General features: G+C 39.0%; 4 protein-coding genes across 4 annotated transcripts; all 4 read right to left on the reverse strand.

Moving 5' to 3' along the window:
• Window positions 1-1,345: 1,345 nt before the first annotated feature.
• Window positions 1,346-3,965, reverse strand: LOC125215103 (WD repeat domain-containing protein 83). Its single transcript, XM_048116415.1, has 8 exons — window positions 3,751-3,965; window positions 3,543-3,645; window positions 3,000-3,107; window positions 2,739-2,848; window positions 2,467-2,574; window positions 2,341-2,386; window positions 2,091-2,222; window positions 1,346-1,714 (listed from the first exon to the last, which is right to left on the reverse strand). Exons 1-8 carry the CDS (start codon window positions 3,957-3,959, stop codon window positions 1,631-1,633), a joined length of 900 nt encoding a protein of 299 aa, XP_047972372.1. The 5' UTR covers window positions 3,960-3,965; the 3' UTR covers window positions 1,346-1,630.
• A 906-nt stretch (window positions 3,966-4,871) lies between these two features.
• On the reverse strand, window positions 4,872-5,993 carry LOC125216797. Its single transcript, XM_048118568.1, has one exon. It carries the CDS (start codon window positions 5,972-5,974, stop codon window positions 5,030-5,032), a length of 945 nt encoding a protein of 314 aa, XP_047974525.1. The 5' UTR covers window positions 5,975-5,993; the 3' UTR covers window positions 4,872-5,029.
• A 742-nt stretch (window positions 5,994-6,735) lies between these two features.
• On the reverse strand, window positions 6,736-8,878 carry LOC125213380 (probable mannitol dehydrogenase). Its single transcript, XM_048113895.1, has 5 exons — window positions 8,769-8,878; window positions 8,140-8,253; window positions 7,537-8,050; window positions 7,179-7,332; window positions 6,736-7,094 (listed from the first exon to the last, which is right to left on the reverse strand). The coding sequence occupies exons 1-5, from the start codon at window positions 8,849-8,851 to the stop codon at window positions 6,892-6,894; spliced, it is 1,068 nt and encodes a 355-aa protein (XP_047969852.1). The 5' UTR covers window positions 8,852-8,878; the 3' UTR covers window positions 6,736-6,891.
• Window positions 8,879-10,707: 1,829 nt separating this feature from the next.
• Window positions 10,708-11,212, reverse strand: LOC125213382 (histone H4). Its single transcript, XM_048113897.1, has one exon. It carries the CDS (start codon window positions 11,146-11,148, stop codon window positions 10,837-10,839), a length of 312 nt encoding a protein of 103 aa, XP_047969854.1. The 5' UTR covers window positions 11,149-11,212; the 3' UTR covers window positions 10,708-10,836.
• Between the last annotated feature and the right edge of the window lie 5,410 nt (window positions 11,213-16,622).

Raw genomic sequence — 16,622 nt, forward strand, 5'->3', positions numbered from 1 at the left:
CTTTGTAAAATGCTACAATTCCTTTCCATGCAACTACTCAGTCAGGGTCAGGGATAATATTTTAGAAACCCTTTTAAGCTGGAAAACTGATGATAAATTTAATGGAATTATAGAAAAAACACATTATGAAGCGGTAGGTAAAAGAAATGCTCATATCATAATTTAAAATGAAATTTATATCTAAGTTGACCATGCCTAATTTTTGTTTCGAAGGTCCTATAAAATGAAATAAGATTGAATCAATTCACAAAAAAAATTCATAGAAACCACAAGTTTTTTTTTTGGGATAACTGCTCCAAAAAGCATGAACTTTCCAAAAAGTTTGGTATTTCCCACCAACTTAAAATGTTGCACCAAAAATCACGAACTTTGCCAACGTGCTCCGATTTCCCAAGTCGGGTTTTCCGGCTAAGTAGAGTGCTGACGTGTGTATATGTCTGACGTGGATGGTGATGTGGATGCTGATATGTGCAATGACATGGAATAAATAAAAAATAATTTTTTTTAAAAAAATTCTTCTAACATAACCCCCCTTTCACCCACCCTCAAATTGGAATTGGAAGATGTAAAAACGACTAAGACAAAAATCAGGAAAACCCTAACATCAAAAATTAAACTTCAACCTTCTGAATCTTATCTTCTGCTCAGCGGCGGCGACCTCGACTGTGACGGCAACCGCGACGGCGACGGCGACGGCGACCGCAACCTCCGATGGCGCCGCCAACTCCGTAAGTTATGCATTTCGTTTTAAATTCGTTGCTCAATTGTACTCAGATTGCTCGATTCAGTTTTCTCAATTTGAATTGTATGAATCTAGAAGTTGATTCGCCGGTTTTTTGTTTACTTTAGTTTCTTCTTTGTTTTCCACTTTACTGTTTCCAAAAAACTAACCTCGTTTTCAGTTGATGTTGAAATCGCGACGGGATGAACGAGAACAAGGTCGAATCGCGACGGGATGGACGAGAACAAGGTCGAATCGCGACGGGATGGACGAGAACAAGGTCGAATCGCGACGGGATGGACGAGAACAAGGTCGAATCGCGACAGGATGGACGGGATGGACGGAGAAACTTCTCCGCGATGAGAGTGAAATCGTGAAATCGCAGGAAGGGAGTGAATTCCTAATTTTTAATTTAGTTCAATAAACATAAATAAAACGCTGTCGTTTTAAATGTTATATTGACGATTTGCCAGGTCATACCGGAGTTGTGCCACGTTGGATAAATTTTTGGCAGAAAACTACAGGGTCGGGTCGGATGGGAAATTTGCACAACCCGGCAAAGTTCGTGATTTTTGGTGCAACATTTTAAGTTGGTGGGAAATACCAAACTTTTTGGAAAGTTCATGCTTTTTGGAGCAGTTATTCCTTTTTTTTTTTGGTTGCATTAGCTTCGATTTTACATTTACATATGACGAAGGAAATCAGAAAAAAAAAAAAAAAGAAAAAAAAAAAGATAAAAGCTAATAAAACAAGAACCATGCTGTGAAAAACTGTCTTTATCGATCAAACTTGGCATTTCTTCACTAGGGATTGGATGAAACTTTCAGCAATCGAACCAGTAAGTCGAGACCAAATAACAAGGCAACGGCAAATTGACGTTCTTCATTGCCTCCTACTACTCCTCGTTTTTCAGGCTTTCCAAACTCGAATCGAGCCATCGACAGAGGCACTAATCATGCAATCGTCTTTTGGGTGATAACTCACGCTAGTTACCTGTCGGGCCAAAAATGATAAAGCAAAATATAAACAATAACTACCAACAAGCAAAAACAAAGATAGACAGTAGAATAAATGAGGGGAGCTGAGATTAGGAAATATGTTGAGTGATCTCACAACAAAGTGTCTGCAGCATACCAAAAATCATAGTATGGCTTATAAACAGAGATTAAGTCAAGTAAAAAATTGGAAACTATATCTATGTGAAACAAATAGAGGGTCGGTCATTGAACCAAAAACTAGTTTAGATCAACTTGATATTTGACAATTTGTTCACAATTTTCATATTTGACTAGTAAACCAAACTTCAAAGAACTTGCATTGGCACATGAATGAAAACGCAGTAAGATGAAGCATGAAATAACAACTTTACCACTGATGAATGAGCTTGGAAACTGGACACCACTTGTGCATCTACAAGGTCCCAAAAGTAAATATAACCATCTTCCGAGCCACCAGCCACATGAGCGTCTGAGTTTGTTAGGCAACTGTCCATCTTGAATGACTGGCGAAGATACAACAATACTGAGTTACGTTAAATCAAGCTGATGGCCTTCATATGTTGTTGGGTGTATTGTAACAAATCACAACAATAAAGATGTCATAAAGTTTAAACAGAAAACCTTGCAAGTATGGCCTTTATATTCTTGCAACGATTCACCAGTTGATCTGTCACAGGAGGAATCTATTTGAGAAACAACACTTAAGACTTAAAGCATTTACATACGTATTAACTCAGAAGCATTTACCTGTCCAAAAGCCTTAAAGTCGAATCAAGACAATTGGCTAATACACAGTTGCCATCGTTTGAGAGGGAAATACAGTTCACAGGGTGCCCAAGATCATCAGATATTTCTCTGTTTACATACATGAATAGCTCAAAATTAGATCGCAAACAATCATGGATCGAAAGGATCCCGGATAAGCAAAGACCTATGCAATTGTCAGGCTGGGAGGAGAAAACGAATACACACACAGACACACTCATAAGAAGTTTTATAATTTTTTTAAAGACACATACCTACCAATTCGAATATCAAATGTTCTAACAGTCCCATCAACACTTCCAGCAATTATCTCAGTTTTTGTTAAACAAACAGACATGACGCTGTCTGCAAAGCTATCAATAATCTGCAGAGCCATCCAACATATTTGTTTGGTCAAAATTAATGATCTGGAAATTTAAAACACAAATTGCAGGAAGTTTAAGCACAGGGAAAATTATTAACGTAATGAAATCAGAGGTAGCTGGTATCATCTTTTATAAAACAAAACAACGAACCTGAATAGGCTCGGTACTCTGAGATCGACAATCCCAAGCACGCAATGAACGGTCATAACCAGCTGAGACAACCACTGATGCATATTCATTGAACTTCACAGCATTCACCTGGTAACAAGGCCGAGGAATGTCAACTAAATAATTCCATCTTTCAAATCAATTTATCCCCGTGTCCATATTTATTTTACGAACGAAGAATCTGAAATGCATCACCCCCATTTTACCGTCCTTTTGAAACACACACACATACAGTCTTATCAACTCCTCCAGCTACTATTGTGACCAACGATATTCCCCAATTGCTACAATATAATTGTGAATGATCACAGAAGACACATTGTGAAGAAAGAAGGATTTGTTACGAATTACAACCTCAGCATTTCAGAAAGTCCAAAAAGTAGATTTTACGAAGTTTATTTACCTACTACTAATGCAGGGAAGGAAATGCGATACCTCCACTTGCACATTCATTTCAAACCCTAATTCTCAGAATAAATTCATAAAACCAATTCAACCGGCAAAGATGCTATAGATTAAACTGACCTCACTATCATGCCCGCGAAATTTCCGAATAACACGACCAGTCGCCACATCCCAGTAGAACACTTGCCGATCGCCTCCGCACGAGGTGAGCTTCGAATTATCCCTTTTCAAACAAAATCATAATTTCAAAACACACACACGGAGCATGTAAAAGGTAGCAAAACAAATCCAACAAAAACGCCAACATCAACTCGTATAGGTTCCGTACCCCGTGACATGAACATCGCGGACTTCACGGCCGTGCGATTTGTAGGTCTTGATGTGCAATCCACGGTGGGGATTCCAAAGGCGTATGGTGCGGTCTTTGCCGCAGCTAAGGACATACTCGCCGTTAGAGTTGAATCGCGCCGCCAGCACCGCCCCTTCGTGCCCCCGGAGCACGTTCGCCTCGTTCCTCGGCAGATTCTCCGATCCCATTGCTAAGCTTCCTAATTTTGGGCTGTTTACACCGAGAGAGATTAGAGAGAAGAAAGGGTTTGGGCTTTTCTTTTGGGCCTTGCAATCCTTACTCGGCCCATTACTAATTCATTAATTACACTTTAGTTAAACAAAAATTGATAGATTAATGAATCGTCGATTAATCAATGAATTTGCATAATAAATTCATATAATGAGTTACTAGAAGAAAACCGCAGTGTCCCTTGGCTATCTATACATAAATTTATGTCTCTCTTTCTCAAATCCAACTATATATAACTCCGTTGACAACAACACTCTACACACCACACTTACTACTAATACACAATGGCATATGCATATTTAACGTTGAAGCTCGTCTCCATAGCTCTCCTTCTTTGTTTGTTGATGTGTGTCGCGGGGCGAATGCTAGAGGAGGAAGAGGGAACAAGCTGTTGGGAGTCTATGTTCCACCTCCAGTCTTGCACCACTGAAGTTGTCATGTTTTTCCTCAACGGAGAGACGTATCTCGGGTTGGGCTGTTGCAAGGCCATAAGAATCATCCAGCATGACTGCTGGCCCGAAATGATGAGCTCTCTTGGCTATTCCACTCAACAAGGAGACATTCTCCGTGGCTATTGCGACGCCCTCACTTAAATTACATCTTCATTTTCACCAATAAAATCCTTCTTTGCACCTTTCTTTGTTAATTTGTTTTCATTATATCAATTCTCAATATATGTGTCCTCCTAAGCACAACTGAGCTATCAATTTATATGCAAGTCATGTTGCTCTATATGTTTTTCTTTAATTTCCTTTTGTTTAAGAATATATGTAAGTAAATTGTAGTAGGACAATCCGAAATGAAATACAAAATTAATTTGTGATAAAAGACTAAAAATGAGAAGAGGATGTAACATTTTAGATGAACATAGTGATCAATATGCTAAAAAATTCACATTCAGCAGCATATTTTGAAAGGAAGAGAAGCACTAAATATTTTTGTTAAGCAAGAATCCATATTTTGTAAATCCAAGAAATGACACATTGACCCCAAGATATCGGGATTATTCCAATACAGCCCAAGCAGTTTACAGATCACGGAGCTCCTTACGCCTCCGGTGGCGGCGGCGCCCCTTCCGCAGCCTTTTCCCCGGCGTCTTCATGCCCAGCCTCTTCATCTTCTCCATCTGCTCCTGCGAGATTGTCGGCGTCGCAGCCCACTCCCGAGACGCCTCCGCCGGCACATCATTCCGGTCAGTCTCCGGCACCGGAGCCGGCGCATCAGACTTCTGAATCCCCTTCGCCGGAATAATCCCAATGAAAGTAGACGCCGGCGGAGACGGAGCCTTCGCCTTCGCCGGAATATTCCCGATCACCGGAGTCGGAGAATTGGGCATTTCGGTGGGAATATTCGATTCGTTCGACGGCGGGGCAGGAATTGGGTGGAAGGCCGGCGCCGGAGATCCGATCGGCGGGAAATGGCCGGAGCCGTATTCGAGATCGCGGCTCATGTTGAGGCCGGTGAGGAGGATTCCTTCGATTCCGTGGACCGCGATTCGGGAGCCGAGGAAGAGGTCCGGGTAGGCGATCCGGACGCCGTTGACGATGAGGCCGACGGAGGCGCGGTCGCTGTCGGCGTCGACGTCGCGGACTTTTCCGATGAGGACGGCGTAGTCGGGGAGGAGGGTGTCGAGGAAGGGGGCGGAGAGGTTCTTGAGGCCGGCGAAGGTGTGACGGCCGGAGATGACGTGGTAGCGGAGGGTGCTGACGTAGAAGGCGGCGTCGGCGGCCATGTCGAGGGCGTAGAGGAGCTCGTCTCGCGGGGCGAAGAGGGTGAAGTCGGCGGCGGCGGCGGAGAGGAGCTCGTATTTGAGATCGGATGTGGCGATGCCGTTGGTGAAGAGGGTGTAGCCGTAGCTGCGGAGGGACTGAAGCATGTCGTCGAATTCGCGGGTTCTGGTGGGGGAATTGGCGGCGGAGGAGAGGAAGAGGAGAAGGAGGAAGAGGATAGCGGAGGAGAAGGGAAACGCCATGGCAGTTTGTGGAGAGAGAAGCGGTTCAGATTTCAGTTGTTTGGGAATTTTGGCGCTTTACTTGTTTTTATATTAGTTTGAATCGTGAATAATTGGGCCTTTATCTCTCTCCAAATATTTTCATCCTTTTCGTCTTTTCTTTATTTTAAATATTATACTCCTACTCTACTTCATTTCGGTAATTTTTTCGTTCTACTTGAGATTATAATTTTATATCTATTATTTGATTTTACTTGACAAACTATTTGAAAATGAATTAGAATTATTATAACCTTAATTCAGTTACAAGGTACAACACAATTACAAACACACCCTAACAAATTTACTCATATTGTTTTCCTAGTTCGTTCGTCTTCTCAATATTACGCCAAGTTAAAATCTTAAAATTTTAGTAGATCATAGTCGTCACTACGGGTATACTACTTCCTTATGTCAAAAGCTAGATGTTAAATTATAATTACACCTAATATCATGGCTGAATGATGATGTTAGAGTTATTGGTATGTTATGATTACTTACCAATAATGTATTGTTTGTTTTTGATAAAATAATAGTAGGAAGATATACTGGTAGCAGTAACCTTATTTTCACCAAAAATATTAGCTACTGTTTTGAAGATGTTCGTTGTTTTCCATACCAGCTTCTAAACAAGCACTAAATTGAGCATAAGATGAATTGCATTTTGCAGCTTCAGTACTTTAGCTTGTTGTTTTCACTACAGCAAAATATCATACGGCGTGAAAATTGGAAAAGGCAAAATAGGAGCGAAATATGATTGATTTCATAGCAATTGGTATCTTAACAACATCTCAAGCAAAAGCAATGTTCTAACTCGGGATGAAATACCATGATAAAGGAAAATGTTTTGATAGAGTTCATAAACGGATAAATTGTTTGGTTCGATGCGGAAAGCTATCTCAGAGATTGCAGATGGAGTTTCCAATGTCGATCACAAAACGGTACCTAACATCGGATTTGGCAAGTCGTTCCATAGCAGCATTTATCTCATCCGCGCGTAACAGTTCAATGTCAGCTGCTATGCCATGCTTCCCACAGAAGTCGAGCATTTCCTGCGTCTCTTTAATACCACCAAACTCACTTCCACCAATCATCTTTCGACCTGAAAAAAAAACCAGAGTTGAAATTAGCATAAAAAAGATGTAATCTGGTAATGTAAGTGTTCGAAGGTAGCAAGTCTTCTTACCGGAAACTAGAGGGAAAATAGGAAGGTCGAGGGGCTTATCGGGCAATCCCACTGTTACAAGTTTTCCATTCATCTTCAACAGGCTTAGCAATGGAGCCAACGAATGAACAGCTGCAATGGTATCAATGATGAAATCCATTGTGCCGGTCGCAGCCTGCAACAATGAAGATACTTGAGAATAGTACAATATTTAAAGATCTATTAAGATGTATGTACATGATTTGTCTAATCCATCTCAGATAGAAACTAATTTCTTGCAAATATAGAAATATGGACATGTAATCCTCTGTCCAAAATTTGAATGAATCATTTGTCTAGTTTGTGAGAGTTTAATAATGTCAATACTAGAGCTATTTACCTCCAAATCAGCAGCATCAGTACTAACAACAAAAGCATCAGCACCAAGCTTGTTTAGGGCTTCATCTTTCTTTCTCGGGGAGGTACTGATAACAGTAACTTTCAGCCCAAAAGCCTTCCCGAACTTGACTGCAACATGGCCAAGTCCCCCAAGTCCAGCAACACCCAAATGCTTTCCAGCCTCAGTCATTCCATAGTATTTCATTGGGCTGTAGACAGTGATTCCAGCACAAAGCAGAGGAGCACCAGCATCTGATGGCACGTTCTCAGGGAAACGAAGCACAAAATGTTGGTCAACAACAACTGTATCAGAGTAACCACCATATGTCATCGTGCCATCTTTATCAGTGGAGTTGTATGTGAATATCATTTTAGGGCAGTAGCTCTCGAGGTCTTGTTGGCAGACATCACATGTCCTACATGAGTTTACTAGCACCCCAACCCCGACTCTGTTACCAACCTTGAATTTCTCAACATTGTTGCCGATTTTGGTCACAACACCAGAAATTTCATGCCTGCAACAAACATTGCCAACATTGAACAATTAAAATCAGATTAACTTCATAAGTAGCTTAAACAAGGTATTCACAAAATTTAACCATACCCTGGCACAATAGGATACTGAGTGATTCCCCAATCATTCTTCACACTGTGCAAATCAGAATGGCAAACTCCACAGTAGAGGATTTTGATTGTCACATCGTCATCTCCATTATCCCTGTCAACCATAACATCAATATGTCTCAATTCATTTTCACATTAACATATCCAGAATTGAATTAATCAAAGAAACAGAGAGCAGCACCAACAATCAGTCGCATCTATCGCTATCTAGCACCTAAAAGAGTATCAATCTGTAGATGTTTCAATTGGATATTAATGATCTACACAACGATTCCATGGAGTCTAACATAATCGATGTTTACAGAAACAAAATCGATACACGTTAAATTAGGCGAAATGCCACATAGAAAACCTAAAATTGATGAACACAAACTCATTCCAATCAATGAACATCAGCAATCTGCGTAAACGGAAAGAGCATCCACAAATCGAGCGCGAAAAAGTAAAACTAGCTAAACATCGAAGCAACATGCAAAAATTCGATTCAAGTCTAAACATCGATATAAGCATATAGCAAATAGTATATCTCAATATCCAGAATCACGCAGTTCCAACAGCGATTGGTTTGCGAATGTGAACACACACGGAAGCGCAAGTAAATGTGAATACCTGCGAGAGAAAAGGAAGGGAGAGAGAACGCCGGAGGTGTCTGTCGCTGCCAAACCAAATGCTTTCTGTCTGAATTCCGCCATCGATCTCCTTCCCTGCTCTTTCTCTCTGAGAAATTATATGAATAAAATCTTCTCTGGCTCTGTTCTTATAGTGCAGGCAAGAGCAGTGGTAAACATTCACTTTTTAAAAAAAGTAAATTTTAATAATTTTCGGGATTCGTATAGTCTATCTGCGTCAATTTCCACTATACTCCGTATTAATGCAGCCACATCTGCATTTAAGGTAACCATAATTTTACTTTTTAATCCGCGATACGTATGAATTATGTAATTTTCATATTTTTGTATAAAATATATGAATATTATTTTTAAATAGTATTTCATCTCAATTTAAATTAAATTTATCTGCAAAAAATAAAGAAATGAAATAGTAGGACCCATGAAGAGTTAAGAGATGAGATTGATTGAAGATGGAGGAGGTGGTGCTATCTCTTTAGGAAGACATGGAGTAAAAAGTGGTGTAAGGCCTATGAACAATGTAGAGATGAGATGAATTGGAGATAGAATGAAGATAGTGTTGTGGATGCTCTAATCGGAACAAGGGTAATCAAGTTGCAAGTTAAAAGAGAAAATATAAATTAATAATTTGAATGAAAGAGAGCAATGTAAGGAAAATGAAAAGTGGTGTAAAAATTGCAACCCAAAATATATTAATTTCAAGAAAATGATAAATTAAATTATCGAATAAGAACATAATTTGTTGTCAATTTCTCATATATTAATTCCAATTGAAGAAAATGATAAATTTTGCATATTTCAAGAGCAATTGTTTGCACAACTTCCTATAAATATATGTGGAGTAGAAAATAATGCATAAAAAATACTCCATATACACCCAATATACGTAAAATTATCACAAAATACAAATAAATTGAAATGACCACCGTTCTCTTCCACCTATAGTCGAAGCCCTTTGAACAGTGTTATATTGGCATTCTACACTCAGTGGGAATTGGGCAAATTAACACATATTGAGGCAACCATTTTACAGTCTTTTCTCAGTGGACTATATTTGTATTAAAAAATTGTTTTTTTATAAAATCCATTATTAACAAATTCAGTCTTAATAAACACCTAATATCTATAGAGTGATAATGAACGAATTGTGGAGTGACTTAGAGGAATAATACTGAAATGAATAAGAACTAACACAATGCGAGGATGAATCTCTATATTCATGCCAAGCATCCGCATACACATATTTCATGAATGATTACATTTGCACTCCAGGCTTAGTGTCCTCACATAATTAGGAGATTTACTAAAGCTAATTAGTAGTATTAAAATCACATAGACCTATCCTAACTTATGTGAATGATCACTCCCATAAATTGATTTTTATAACTAAAAATTTAAAAAAATGTACTAATAAAGTCAGCTCACTCACAAATATGCAATTGAATTCACGTATACTTCATTTTTGGAAGAGAGGGTACATGGAGGGCACACCACAAACAATAGTCTCATTTTAATTTCTCAAACTTTATTTACTTTTTTTAATGTCTTTCTTAATTTACTTTTTTTTTTCTCTTATTTTATCAATTTTCCATTAAAACTCGTGTCAATATAATAGTTTCATTCTCTCCTTGCATAAAAAAAATATTTGTTCATTTGTTCTCATATAATGCTAAATCCTCTCTCGACTCCATCTCTCATTGTTATCTCATCTCTTCGCGTTGCCTACAAATCGTTGCTAATATTACCAAGTTCAGACTAAAAATCATTAAAATTTCTCTTTCCCTTCTTTGTACTCATCTGTGCCATCAAAGAGGCCATCAATATGAATGTAAATGCAAATGATTTCCAATTGATGAAATAACTAAATAAGCACGTCAAATCTACATCTCCAAAATCGCTAATGTGTGCTCTAAAACAAATTAATTAAGGCATTTTCTTCCATTGATGAAACAAGATTGAATATAGTCGAACAACAAATACCAGATCTACAACTTTCACCATCACATCAAATCAAACGACACCAAAATCTCAATAAATTAGGGAAAAACTCAGCCGCCGAAGCCGTAGAGCGTCCGGCCCTGCCTCTTCAGAGCATAGACAACATCCATGGCGGTGACGGTCTTCCTCCTAGCGTGCTCGGTGTATGTGACGGCGTCTCTGATAACATTCTCCAAAAATATCTTGAGAACTCCTCTGGTCTCCTCGTAGATGAGGCCGCTGATCCTCTTCACGCCGCCTCTCCTCGCCAGACGCCGGATCGCCGGCTTCGTGATGCCCTGGATGTTGTCGCGGAGCACCTTACGGTGACGTTTCGCTCCGCCCTTGCCCAGCCCCTTGCCTCCCTTGCCGCGCCCAGACATTTTTGATTTGCGAGATTTGGATTTGATGTGGGGGAATGGAGAGATGGAATTTAGATTTTGATGTGTGGATCGATTTCTAGGGTTTTGTAGGCGAGAGGGAAGGAGGGAATTTGTGTTCAATTGAATTTCGAGTTTTGGCGGAAATGTTTTGAGCTGTTGGATTTTTTGGTGATGAACGGCTGAGATGGTGATCTGAGTGAATTAGCGGGTTTGGTTTTCGGCTGTACGATTTATGGGATCGACGGCTATAGCAAAGTATAAATATTTTTATTTATACTGGCAATATGAACAAAGTACTAGCATTTTCAAAATCAACTGGAGTAGATTATTTGTTGTTATCATTTTTGTTTGATAATATCCCCAATTTTAAAATAAAAACCATCAAAATTTCAGTTCCCCTTCTTCTTATGTGACGCCTTGAATATTGTCTTCGGAATTCCAAAACGTCGCATGATGTTGGGTTGGAGTGTGGGGGCCGCCAAGGCGACAGAATCGTCTTTTTCGCTGTAATCAATTTCGATGCTCATTTGTTCCGACGTTGGAGTCACGTGTGTTAAAAACTTAAAATATTCGTACTCCCTCCGTCCGCGAATAGGAGCCCCGTTTTTCCATTTTAGTCAGTCCGCGAATAGGAATCCCGGTTCATAATTACCATAAATGGTATAAAGACCTCAAATTCCACCAACTCATTCTATTCACATGGAGTATCATTTAAAACCAATATAAATAAGTGGGACCCATTTTCCACTAACTTTCTTTCATCCACTATTTTCAACATTTATTAAAATTTATGCCGGAGATGAATGAAACTCCTATTCGCGGACGGAGGGAATACATCATAATTCTAAAAATAGAAAAGAAAAAACAAAAACAAAAACAGAATCAAATCATTAAATGATGGAGTCTCAGTGGACAATGATGACTCCCAAAATATACATCTAAAAAAAACTAATTCAAAACAATTCATGATTTAAGATTAAATTCAACAAAATTTGAAGTAGTATTAAAAAAAATCAACATACATTCTCAGGGTTAACAAAAAATCTAGATTCATAAGCACAGCAAATACACATCTTCAAAACTAATTCAACAAAAAATCACGATTCTCTTCATTAAATTCAACCAAATTCACATAAAAAAAAAAATCAACAAAAATGCCATTCTTAGGCTTAATAAAAAAAATCTCGATTTTCTCCAATTGAACAAAATTTAATGGCCGCGTCACGAAGTACTCGCACCCGAGACTCGTACTGATTTTCTTTCTTGTTACACTAAAAGTTGGTGGCTGATGCCGGAGTTGCCAGAAAAGTAGGTTTCGTATCCCCGGCCATGATCACAAGAATCTCCTCAAACGGCGGCGTGTCCTCGCCGCCGGTGGCTCGGTGAGATTCCGACAGTTGGAGGCGGCGAGAATGCCTCTCTTGCCGCCGCGGCGGTGGGATCAAGGGCGCTGGCGTCCAGAATAAATTAATTTCCTTTTTGTTGATTATATTGAAAATTTATGGAACACAAACGTTTTCCCCATGCTTAATAAATAAATCTTTATTTTCCATTAATAAACTGAAAATTGAAATCGTTTCACAAATAGATAAAAGAAAAATAAGTTGCAACGTATAGAACATGGCTGGTCGAACAACTCAAAGAAATAGATGGGATTAATTTAAAGATGGCCTCATCTATAAAATTTTCGTTTCTCCATTCAACATTTACATCACAATTTTTAAACAAAAATGACATATTATTGGCTTAATCAAAATTCTCGAAAGTCTTCTGATTTTCTTATTTTCATAATCTTTAACTCTATCACTAAGAATTGTTGGTTGATGCCGGAGTTGCAAGAAAAGTGGGGTTTACCTCGCCGGCCATGATCACGAGAATCTCCTCAACCGGCGACGTGTCCTCACCGCCGTCGACTTTCACGGTGGGCCTGCTACCGCATCCTTCCTCGCCGCCGCCAGGTTGGCTGCAGAGCCTCCGGCAGCAGATGTGGATGATGAAGACGAGCGCTATTAGCCCCACGATGACCACCAGCCCGACCCCCAATCCGGCGAAGATGTCCGGCACCAGAGAATGAGAGTTTCCGATTGTTGCCGGCGGCGGTGGGGTCAGGGGCTGCTGTTTTGGATACCAAACGAGAGTGAAATAAGATTGACATGGCTGAGAAAGGAGGAGGAGGCGGTGGTGGAAATAAAGAGTGATTGTGGACTTATAAAAGTGAGAGTAGGTATAATAAATGTAAGATAGAATTAAATCATAATACTTGGTGCCCAAGAATACTAGGAGCATGAGTTCCACCATATTTACTTGTCTTGTAATCCCTATTTAAAGGGTGCTATATTCAATGGAATGATCATCCAATTCCAAACAAACCGAGTTCTCTCTTTATCTCCTTTATCACTAACGGATAAAACAATTGTCTCATCCTACTCGGATGAGATTGCAAGGCAAATCGCTGAGATCGTGAGCAAAAGTTTTGCCGTGATGAAACCACCAACAGTCAAACCAGAAGACACTAATAACCTACGAGAAACACCCATAGCCTACAAGATCGATACTCAACCGCTCCACATCGGAGGAAACTGATTGAATGGAGAGAATTACTCTACATGGTCTGTACTGATGCAAACAACGATAAGTGGCAATGGAATGGTTTCTCACATAACTGGAGTGTCGCCTTTCCCGCTGCGGACAGATCCAGCCTTCCCGCAATGGCAGCAAGCCGATCATTGCGTGTTTACATGGCTTATGCAGAACATCGAACCACGGTTGGTTAGTCGGGTTTTGAAACAGCCGACTGCCAAACATATCTGGGATGCGTTGGTCGTCACATACGAGAGTGGAGGAGATAAGCTCCAAGTATACGACCTGTACACGAGGGCAAGTATGGTAAAACATGACAACCAATCGTTGGAGGAAACTTGGAGTACCCTACAAGATTTATGGTTATCAATAGATCAGAAACAAACCAATCAGATGAAGTACCCTGAAGATATCAAGATACATGATCAGTTCATTCAGGAAATGAGACTTTATATCAATTTTTAATTGCAATTGACAATTAGTACGAAACTACCAAAAGGGAGATAGTGAAGATGAGCCACTTCCCTCTGTGGACCAAGCCTACAACCTGGTCCAGCGTGAAGAAACTCGGTCTTAAGGGCTACAGCCCAGAAATACTAACAATGAAGTTACTGAGGACGGCATCAGGGCTAGACTCGTCATTCGAGGAAGGCAGAATCAACGGCTTGCGGGGCGGCGGCGGCGGCGGCGGAACAGGATGGAATCGATGGAATGACAACAAGGATAAGTCGAAATTGGTGTGCTTGTACTGCAAGAAGAAAAAACACACCAAGGAGTCGTGTTTCGAGCTAATCGTGTACCCTGATTGGTGGATAGAAAAACATGGAAAACCGCCTAATGCACCGCCACCTGCTTGCGTGGCACCCTGGAACCGCGGCGGCCACACTGGAGGGATCACAAGGAGGGATCTTCCCAAGTCCGAGGAAATATATTCTTGACATTTTGGCAGAGACAGGTCTCCTAGAATGGAAGCCGGCAGATACACGTATGGCCATCAACCATGGATTGTAGATTAGCGATGGAGCTAAATTGACTGATCGAAGTCAATATCAACGACTAGTTGGAAAACTCATCTACCTTTCACATATTAGACCTGATATTGCTATGCAGTAAGGATTGTGAGTCAATTCATGCATAAATCACAGGCGGATCATATGGAGGCAACACTTAGGATTTGTCCCGATCTAAAGGGAACAACTAGGCATGGATTATTATTCTCCAAGAATGGAAACCTTGAGATTCATGGATAAACGAATGCTGATTAGGCAAGGAATCCGAACGATAAAAGATCCACAACATGCTATTTTACCTTTGTGGGAAGTAACTTAGTAACATGGAGGAGTAAAAAATAGAAGGTAGTAGCTCTCTTGAGTGCAGAAGTCCAATTCCATGGGATCAAAAGTGCGTTGACTTAGATATTATGGCTAAGAAGATTGATGAAGGAAATTAACCTCTCTCCTAGCAAGAAGTGTCAACTGTACCGGTGATAACAAGGCAGCTATAGGCATCTCAGAAAATCCAGTTCAACACGATCGAACAATCATGTGGAGGTGGATAGACACTTTATCAAGAAAAAACATTGAAATGGGTATTGTTGAGTTACCGTTTGTTCGCTCAGAAGATCAACTTGCTGACATACTGACAAAGGCTGTCAATGCTAGAAATTTTGAAGATTTTTTTAGCAAATTAAGTATTGGAGATCCCACTACTCGATTTGAGGAGGAGTGTTAGAAAAGAAAATACAATAGAATTAATACTTAGTGTCTAAGAATACTTGGTGCTCAATAATACTTAGAGCACAAGCTCCACTATATTTACTTACTTTGTAATCCCTATTTAAAGGGTGTTTTATTCCGTGGAATGATTATCCAATTCCAAACGAAACAGAGTTATCTCTTTCTCACCTTTATGACTATGTTTTATGCACCATTTAATAATAAATATTAGTACTATTAGTTTGTTTTCTTTTTATTTTTGTATTGAAAATTTTGAATCGGTTCACCGCATACGAATCATGGAAGTGGAACACAGTATATTACTTTTTACCCATGGTTTAAAACATAAATGTTTTTTTCCATTAATAAACTAGATTATTTAAATTTCATTTTGGTGTTTAGTGATAATATTTTCATTTTCCACATTGTTTGAGTGAACTGGAAAAGCGGAGAAAGTTAGAAAACAAAAGTGGCAGTGGTAATAAATAGTGGACATTAATCAGGGATTTTAAGGCATTTTGTATACTAGTAGCTTCTATAACTTTCTATTTAAGATTAAAACAAATATTGATTTTTAAATTAAAAAACAAATCTAAATTTTTTCGCAACAGATCATACAGTGCGAGTTTAGGAAAATGATATACTGTGCACCTAATACCTAATGTAAGAGCACCACACTTGTTTGAAGCATGTTTAACATTATTCATTTTTATTTATATATTTGGTTTGATTCTAGTACATTAAAAAATGTTACTGAAAATTTTAATTTCACAAATTCATAAAAATTACAAATTGATTTGTTATTTTATTCATTTATTTAAAGTTGTAGAGAAAAAGAATGAATCGAGCTTTGATTTTTGTGAATTTTATAAAATTAATAATCTCAATAATATTTTTTAGTGTAAAAAATCAAACTAAATATATAAATTAAAACGAATAATGTTAAACATGCTTGTAACGAGTGTATTAATTGAATAAGGAGCTCATGTAAGGTGAATAGCATGGAGTATTATTTCCTTATGAGTTTATCAATAGAATTTTCTCGTTCTTGGATTTGCACATAATAGATCGTTAATCTTTTTTATTTTAATTTAAAACTCAAAAAGTGTTACCACTATTTGTAGTAAGTGATCCCGACCCTATCCTTTTGGTAAATGTTCCGTATCAGTTATCACACGT

The sequence above is a fragment of the Salvia hispanica genome, chromosome 3 (assembly GCF_023119035.1).
Source record: "Salvia hispanica cultivar TCC Black 2014 chromosome 3, UniMelb_Shisp_WGS_1.0, whole genome shotgun sequence".
Lineage (NCBI taxonomy): Eukaryota > Viridiplantae > Streptophyta > Magnoliopsida > Lamiales > Lamiaceae > Salvia > Salvia hispanica.